General features: G+C 38.1%; 1 protein-coding gene across 2 annotated transcripts in view; it reads right to left on the reverse strand.

Moving 5' to 3' along the window:
- The window catches only part of LOC139753196 (uncharacterized), a 10,416-nt gene extending 1,808 nt beyond the window's left edge, over positions 1-8,608 (reverse strand). Inside the window, exons 1-6 of one of the 2 annotated variants that reach the window (XM_071669403.1) lie at positions 8,458-8,608; positions 5,065-5,209; positions 4,162-4,247; positions 2,101-2,200; positions 1,809-1,991; positions 819-935 (exon numbers count right to left, since the gene is read on the reverse strand). In XM_071669403.1, the coding sequence (XP_071525504.1) occupies positions 819-935; positions 1,809-1,991; positions 2,101-2,200; positions 4,162-4,247; position 5,065 (487 nt within the window). In that variant the 5' untranslated portion in view covers positions 5,066-5,209; positions 8,458-8,608. The remainder of the gene's footprint in view (positions 1-818; positions 936-1,808; positions 1,992-2,100; positions 2,201-4,161; positions 4,248-5,064; positions 5,210-8,457) is intronic. The other variant, XM_071669404.1, reaches the window with a different exon arrangement.
- Positions 8,609-9,707: the final 1,099 nt, after the last annotated feature.

Genomic DNA, 9,707 nt, shown 5'->3' on the forward strand with positions numbered 1-9,707 from the left:
AATAGAAATTACTGGGGGTGATATATTTTTGGGAATATATTATACTATTATTAGATAGTTGAAATGCAAGGTTGAGCCAGCAGTATGGGAGGTACAGTGAGGAAAACAGGAGAGATGATGGTTAAACCACAGAAAAATTTCATTTTGCCATTCATGGTTTGATGGCCAGGGAGGAAGTGATGATGGTGATGAAGTATGGGACAGTGTGAGGTAGCTAGAAAGGTAAATAGTGGTGTGGTGAGGGAGGGTGTAACAGCCAGGAAGGGAGACGGTTGTGGTGAGGGATGGTGTGATAGCCAGGGTCTTAATGTTGAGGGAATTTGATGGCCAGGGTGGGAGGATGTGGAAACACTTTGCAGGAGCAAGAAGAGTAGGGTAGGGAGGGCCAGATCTGTGTAGTCTCGATTTAAGCAGGGGCATTCAGTGGGGTCATGGTTGGTTGTAACCTTCAGAGTAAAGAAAAGATCCCTTTATGGGGTTCTTGTATTCCCATCATAGGTACTGTGGTTTGGAGAAGACAGAACTGAAGCAAATTAAAGATCAAGATCACCAAGATTAAGGAGTTGACGTAGGTCAGACCCATGTCTGACTGCAGTCTGTCATTGTAAATAATGTCAGCAGGATACTGATTATCCTAAATCTGTACACACTATAGATATTGTGTGCAACTTGAATGCCTGAAGATTTAAACAGTTGTGTTTTGCTTTAATTAAGATGAATTATGGATAAAGCTTTAGTAAGCTTAGCTTGGGCATAGCACTGAATGCCCAAAGCAACATTATTAGCCATACAAAAATTTACCACTCTTGAGCTCTTACCAATTTTTCTTGGGAAATCCAGACCAAGGTTGTTCATGATGTCCACAAATGTTTCTTTGGGCTTGGTAAGCCTTGTGTTGTACTGCTTCTCCTCTGCTACAGTTGTTACTGTTTGACCTGAATTAAGATTAAGGATTTAAGAATCTGAATACTTAATACCTGTCAAAGGTGAAATTAATGAACACTGTTTGAGACATTAGTTTTGATAGAAGATAAGCTCTTAAATGTTTATGTAATAAGCTTTACAGTATCCTAGAATCTAAGATCACTGTGGACCACTGGTATCACAAATTTGTTGAACCTGCATACTGGAATATCTACTACCATACATGGTGTTGTTTTTCATGTGGAGAAAGGCATGAGAGCTGATATTGGTGATTAGGATAAAGAAGAAATGGTTGGATATAATGTTCATTTACTTACAAAATAGTGTAGTATAAAGAAACAATCATGTTGGGTTTATCTTCCTAAGAGTGAGGTCATTCACCATTTTCATGTGCTCATGCCTAATTTGCTATGGTGAGATAATTCAGAGTCAGGAGGAAGCAGAACCATAACTATGAAAATGAGACATCCCACTGCTTGTTAAACGATACCTGTAACACACCATGATAGTGGGAAGAAATGAAAAGGATGGTTCAGTAGCTGCATGGTAACTGGTGAAAAACCAGGAGCAAGTTTTAACATAATCTGATCTAGATTATATATGAAAGACTGTAACACCATCAAATTCATTCCTTTTTGCTCAGACCAGTAAAATGTATTTTCAAGCTTGTCTAAAAGATGCATGAACTTTTTAATGCATGTGAATTATGAGTCTCATAAGCAGCCATGAGGTAAAAAGATTCAAAATATCGAGTGAAGAGTAATTGGAACTTTTGCACCTCATATTAGAAACAGTGGAATATAAAACAATGAAATATCATTGTGAAATTAAAGTACAAATGAAAATGATAATCTCAAGAATGTTGACTTATTAATTAAGTGTACCTTTATAGTCATGGGCTGGATAGAGCAAGAAGTCGTCAGGAAGACTTAAGATCTGGGAGTGTACTGATTCATATAGGGTGTGTGGAGAACCCTCCTGGAAGTCCGTCCTTCCACAGCCACGTATCAGCAAAGCATCGCCAGTGAAGGCAAATTTCTGAGTGTGGCTTACATATGTAACGCAACCTGTTATAGAAAGTTTTTTCTTTGAGAAATGTTCATATTCATTTTTTATGATCTGTAATGAACAGGAACAGATAAAAGCTGTTCATTTTTCAGCAAAGAATTTACTTACCATTTGTGTGACCAGGTGTACTGCGAACTTCTAATTGGTGATTACCAAAAGCTATTATATCACCATGTTCTACATGAGCATCAGCTGTTGCTCCAGAAATCTGCAAAAATTCATATATGAATTTCATCTCCCAGTAATTCAGTATCATACAATAAACTTTGCATAGCTATTAGAAAGTAGACATTGAACATTGGTGCTCTTGTTAGTGAGTTGATCGTGGATTATGGAAAGCATTGATTCCCTACGAATGAGATAGTTATGTAACCCCTGGACTCCCTTTATGGGTCTCCTGCACCTTTCAAGCTGATATCTGTGTGGGAGCAGAGTACGGTTGTCTCCTTTGAGGCGAGAAGATCCTTTGCTGACAGTGTCACAGCCTTGTTGAAGGTGACTTTTTCTTGCATTGTTGCATAGTTACTATAGGTGAGATGTATAGTAGGTGGTATGTCATTAAACATGACAGCTAAGAGTGGATGTGTACAAATGAGGTTATTTTTCACTCATTCTTAACACTGTCTTTCTTTGGCGAGAGATGCAGTTGGATCCCATGCTACAAGAATAAAGGAAAAAAATTAAGGGATAGAAACTGCCATTGTTGGATGGTAATCAAGGGTCAGTCATTGAAAGTTTTATCAGTTATATAAGGCTACATTGAAACTCATTATATTAATGAGTTTGATTTCAGTTTGGTTCAAAATCTGTAATTTAGTAGCTTTTATGATTACAAAATAGAAATTTAAAATGAATTAAATCTCAAAGAGTCATGAGAAATCTCCACTTGTGCAGAACTAAGTTTTTGTTTAAAGGTATTTGTAGAGGTGTAGCTGACAGATTTTATTATATAGGTATGTGTGGAAAGCTTCGGTAAATAATAATGGTCTTAATGAAAAATGCATAGGATTCTTTTGGTTTTTGAGTATTTGAGTCCTGATTTGCATGGTATGAATTTTAGAGTTAAAAGAGAAGAAAGAGAAAGCTTAATAATTCAAACGTTTATGCTTCTTTCTAATGTTCCTACCTACTACTTCTGTCTCTTGCTCCTATCATTTTGCTAAAAGGTAGGATTAGTGCATAGCACACACCACCAGAAAAATCTAGAGTTACAAAGAATTAGTTGAGTAAAGTTTTGTCAAGTGTTATGTGTGACGAGACTGTATACATAAACAAAGAAATATGTCAGTGAAGTTTATTAATATATTCTGTCTTCTGTATCTGATAAAGTAGATTTTGATATTCAGTTCTGAAAAGGACTCCCTTTACCAGATGCTGATTAAGTAATGACAGCAAATCTGTTCTGAATATTGGACTTAATGTGCTAAGTAAAATGTGGTGAGAAAGTAAATGATTGTAACAACACATAGATACCTAGACCTCAGCTTAACAGCTTTTTCTTTCTTTCAAACTGTTCGCCATTTCCTGCGTTAGCAAGGTAGCATTAAGAACAGAGGACTGGGCCTCTGAGGGAGTATCCTAACCTGGCCTCCTTCTCTGTTCCTTCTTTTGGAAAATTGAAGAAAATGAGAGGGGAGGATTTCCAGCCCCCCGCTCCCTCCCCTTTTAGTCGCCTTCTACAACACGCAGGGAATACGTGGGAAGTATTCTTTCTCCCCTATCCCCAGGGATAACAGCTATGATGAGATATATGATATCCAATCACAGTATTTACTGCTGGTGCTGAGGGAAGTTAGAAGTGTAGGCATGTGAAATGTGTTCAGTATAGCTGAATTTGGACATTCTTTATGGTGTTCAAATTTTAGTTTAAATATGTATGTATAAGTTTTGCAACTAGTTACTGGACAAAGTAAATTACTGGGGCATTAATGGAGTATATTGATGATAACAGTAAAATCGAATGATATGTTTACATAATGTTAGAAGATACTGCAATTTTGATGTGTAAACAATGTAGTTGTTATGAGAGGAGTGGCTTCAAATATGACCATTTTGTGAAGAAGTCTAATGCAAATAGTTAAGCATATCCAGGATGAGATAACTGGAAAAAGATTAAGATTGAGATAGATTTATGTAAAGCATTGTTTAGTAATGTTTTGTTGATATTACCTTTGCTATGAGGGACTGACACCCGGGCACAAGTCTTTTCAGAAGCCCACTTCCAGTTATATGATCAGCATGAACATGGGTGTTCACTGTCAGAAATGAGGAAAAATAAATGATGGGAAAATACATATTATGGTATTCACATACAGCAAAGTTATGTGTAATTGAATCTGAGTTTGAATGAATTTTTAACTGTGTGCTTAAAATCACTCCAAAATCTGCCTTCTTCAGTAAGCAGACCTGATATAAGACATTAAACTTAAGGTTTCAAAATAAGGGACAATTTTTGGTTCTCAGACTGAACTCATACTGAATTTATAAATTGCCATTAAATCAGCAAAAAAAAAAGTTGAACTCTGTTAGTAATTATTAGACAGTAAACTTTTCCAAATAACACTAAAAACTGAATAATTTATCTACCAGTCTACCAAGTTTTGGTTTTAAAACTAAGTGTATGTTTTTAGCAATTCAAGGACATACAGTTTTACCAGAACTTCAAGAAACTGTGTGATAACTTTTACATTGCCTAGTAGGAGGTTTTCTCTTATGTAAATAATGGTATTTGGTTTCTTAATTATTGGACAGTTTTGCCAAAACCAGTGATACTAGCATTAACCATAGAATGAAGGTTGTTGTTTATAAATGCAATGCAAGCAAATTAGTCTCAGCACATAAGTTTTATCTATTTTTTTTCTTATGTTTGATACACCTGAAATGCAGAGACCTTTTTTTTTAATGCACATATGCTACCTCGCAAACGCGGGAGACAGCGACAAAGTATAATAAATAAAAATAAATGTTTTTAAAACTAAAATTTCATTTTTTTTTTTTTTTTTTTCGCCCCTAAAGCATAGCTTACTGGCATCAGTAAGCCTTTCAAAGAAAAATCTAGTATGAGAAACTTACTGGCATATTTCAGTTTTAGTCCCAGCTCCTTGACCAGCTGTGCATCTCTCTCTGCCAGCTCAATAACAGGGTCAATGAGGATTGCATCTTTAGTATTTGCATCAGCCAGTAAGTAAGTGTAGGTGCAGCTATCGCGATCAAAAAGCTGTGGGCAAAGAATTCAGATATGAGAAAATTTCTTCTTGTAAAAAATTCAAAAGTAAAATAGGCATTTAGATTATTGAATTGACAGTTGAAAAGGGTAGATTGGCAGTTGATATTTTGTCCACCCGGTGATGTGTTTTACCTGAACGGTTGAATTTTGAGGGCATTATAGAAGCAAGTGGGAATGACTGAATGTGATATTTTTTCTGCTGTGAGTACATAAGCGTTCATCATGGAAGGCCTTCCAAGAAAATCACCACTTTGCCACATCCAGTACTACCATAATTATGACTGTCACTGCCACCTATTACTCCCATAACCACCATTTATCACTTCCAACCACGACCAGTACGGTCGTCAAAACTAGCCCTACCACAACTTCCATAATCATCACCATTTCTGCCACAGTTACTACCATCGTCATTGCTTTCACTACCACAGTCATTACTCCCATAATCATCATCACCACAAACTGCCACTATTAATGCTGCCGTCTTTATAGTTACCATCACCACAACTGTAATCACCATCATCACTTACGTATCAAACCATCGTAGCCATCGCATCACCGCAACCATCTGTACCATAACCGCCATCACCACATCCGTCAGTTGAACACACACACATACACACACAGCGCGCCATTAGCATGAGGTAAGGCATGTTGGGTGGGTGAGGGAGTAATACGTGCCGACCGCCACGTCTGGCTCGCCAACTTTGTTAGATATTTGTTTATTCTGATCGGCTGTTATGTGATTATAGTGCAATGCTTGAATTATTCTTTTCCTATTGATATGAATGTTACAATTATATATATATATATATATATATATATATATATATATATATATATATATATATATATTTTTTTTTTTTTTTTATACTTTGTCGCTGTCTCCCGCGTTTGCGAGGTAGCGCAAGGAAACAGACGAAAGAAATGGCCCAACCCCCCCCCCATACACATGTATATACATACGTCCACACACGCAAATATACATACCTACACAGCTTTCCATGGTTTACCCCAGACGCTTCACATGCCCTGCTTCAATCCACTGACAGCACGTCAACCCCGGTATACCACATCGCTCCAATTCACTCTATTCCTTGCCCTCCTTTCACCCTCCTGCATGTTCAGGCCCCGATCACACAAAATCTTTTTCACTCCATCTTTCCACCTCCAATTTGGTCTCCCTCTTCTCCTTGTTCCCTCCACCTCCGACACATATATCCTCTTGGTCAATCTTTCCTCACTCATCCTCTCCATGTGCCCAAACCACTTCAAAACACCCTCTTCTGCTCTCTCAACCATGCTCTTTTTATTTCCACACATCTCTCTTACCCTTACGCCACCCACTCGATCAAACCACCTCACACCACACATTGTCCTCAAACATCTCATTTCCAGCACATCCACCCTCCTGCGCACCACTCTATCCATAGCCCACGCCTCGCAACCATACAAAATTGTTGGAACCACTATTCCTTCAAACATACCCATTTTTGCTTTCCGAGATAATGTTCTCGACTTCCACACATTCTTCAAGGCTCCCAGGATTTTCGCCCCCTCCCCCACCCTATGATCCACTTCCGCTTCCATGGTTCCATCCGCTGACAGATCCACTCCCAGATATCTAAAACACTTTACTTCCTCCAGTTTTTCTCCATTCAAACTTACCTCCCAATTGACTTGACCCACAACCCTACTGTACCTAATAACCTTGCTCTTATTCACATTTACTCTTTACTTTCTTCTTTCACACACTTTACCAAACTCAGTCACCAGCTTCTGCAGTTTCTCACATGAATCAGCCACCAGCGCTGTATCATCAGCGAATAACAACCGACTCACTTCCCAAGCTCTCTCATCCACAACAGACTTCATACTTGCCCCTCTTTCCATATATATATATATATATATATATATAAATATATATATATATATATATATATATATATATATACTTTGTCGCTCTCTCCTGCCTTAGCGAGGTAGCCCGTTAAGAACAGAGGACAGCCTTTGTGGGAATATCCTCTCTTAGTCTCCTTCTCTGTTCCATCTTTTAGAAAATTAAAGACGAGAGGGGAGGATTTTCAGTCCCCCGCTCCCTCCCCTTTTAGTCGTCTTCTACCACACGCAAGGAATACGTGGGAAGTATTCTTTCTCCCCTATCCCCAGGGATGCGAGGGGAAAGATACCTGTTCAGTGAGAAATCGCTAAGTCCGAAATTTGAGGTTGTAATATTTTTCTAAATTCCCCTTGTGATTAAACGCATATACCGGTGCAGTCACTGACAGTCTCAGGTTTGGTCATCACTGAAAGAAGCACAAGAACTTAAGACAAATTCCTGAGGAGGGAGTTAACTAATACGGAGAGGTTAGTAATGAATGCCGAAAATCGAAGAGGAAAGCATCAGGGGTGACAAGATGACAGCCTTAAAGGTTTTAAATCAGTGTAATGACGTGAGCAGTGAAGTATTTCAGAGCATTCGAGTATAGAACAACCACAGACTATACCAGTTAGGTCAGTTAGCTCAGGTACAGGCCCAGTCCCAACACTGGAATGACAGTCATATTCGTTTGTCGTTGATTATTATGGCGTCAATGTCCTTATAACCACCAATCAAAAAAATTGGAGCGCATTCTTCAGGTGTCCGAGATACGCTTTCTGGCTCTTAGCCATCCAAGCGAAATAACTTGTACACTTTTTAACTTTGTAATTTCTCGCTCTCGTTCATCTTTGTTAGACAGCCCCGCCCATTATCCGCAATACAGTGACTGAAATGTTTTCATGAGTAAAAAGTACCCAAAATTGGAAGTACGTGAGATCAATTGTATCCCGATGTAATAGACTTAAAGAAACTATTTTTTTTTTTTATTTTTGTACTACTGACGACAAGAGGACGTTACGTACATCAGGGTATGATAAGTAGGCGGTTTTTTATGGGAAAATGTAAGCATCATGAAATATGTGTAATCGTGTAAATACACTGACGATATATGCGTAGCAGGCTCGTCTTACAGTTAGTTTTAAACTAAACATATCAGAAATCACTAACATAGAAGACTGGTATCCCAGGTTGCCGCACTTCGAAGCACAGTAATTAAGAGTTTCACCATTGTGATTCATACATGATTCGGTATTTTAGAAGTACACTTATGTTTTTAGCGTTTTAGACCTTCATAGAGTTTGCTACAGTCGTATTGAAATGTATATCATTTCAAGCTTTATCAAAACAAAGTTCTCACTTGTCTGAAGATGAGGTTGTGTGTCTCGCCTGTGCACTCATTTCTCTGAAGCTGGATAATGACGCAGCCAGGCGTTGGCTAAACAGTCTGGCAGCTGATCTCGTATACATCTGTTACGTACACCAAACACCTCCTGCGTTCGTTACATACTGATGGTCGTCCTGCAACTCGGTTGCAAGCTCTTTCATGATTAGGAAGTTGCCAAGTAGTGTATATTGAGTCGTGCACAGATAAAGCGAAGTGTCCATATCTAACTAAAGGTATTAGAGATAAGGATAGAGATCCGTGGCTGTTTTAGTGTACTAAAGTAAACGTCAGTCAGAGTGTAATACTCGATGTAAAACATATTTGTGTTATTTACGGGGTTTCATCACTTGGATGAAGTATCTTGATATATAATGATTATACATGCATTATTGATAAGAGAATATTTTTGTGTGCTAAATTTACTTTCGAGTAATATATATATATATATATATATATATATATATATATATATATATATATATATATATATATATTCTTTTTTTTTTTTTTTTTTTTGTCGCAATGGAGTAACAATGTTGTCATTTCCACTTGTAGGAATCGCCAGTCATAGTGATAATACTTCATTTAGCCCAAGGTTGTAGGTTCCCGATGACATCCTTAGGAGCTGCATGTGCTATCTTTGACTGGGAAGAGGACGATGAAACTAAAGTGGAAAGAGAGGAGTATAGAAACAAGTGAGATGCCTGATCACATTTTGGACGTTATTAGTGAATGATCAAATGTAACTTTGCCTCTTTTGTAGTCTATTTGTACACCACATGCTTTGGTGTCACGCTTTCCTTGACGACGCGGATGTAAAATTTGTTGTTACGAAAGCATTACGCACATGGGGCGCGAACGTGTTATTCATAGCGGTAGTACGAAAGAAAGGGTCATACGTCGAAGAAACAGCTCTCTTAGGTCTAGGATGCTCCTGCAGTGTACTGTGAACAACCTGGTAAAGAAAGGCTCATATAGGAAAAGAAACTGGCCATATTGACGGGAAAGTTCCTTACAAAGTTGACGTCTGCGTGATCAAATAAGGTGGAACCTTTCACTCTCATGGCCTCACAAGGTGATTTTTACCTTATTTTTTTCACCGCGTCCTTACACCGTAAACGATTTGAAAAGCTACAAGGAGCTTTATGCCTTCAGTCAGTTTGCATGTGGATAGGCGAGATGGATGTCGTGTGTTGGGGGGATTATTGTTGATAGACACTCTT

This window comes from Panulirus ornatus, chromosome 14, assembly GCF_036320965.1.
Source record: "Panulirus ornatus isolate Po-2019 chromosome 14, ASM3632096v1, whole genome shotgun sequence".
NCBI lineage: Eukaryota > Metazoa > Arthropoda > Malacostraca > Decapoda > Palinuridae > Panulirus > Panulirus ornatus.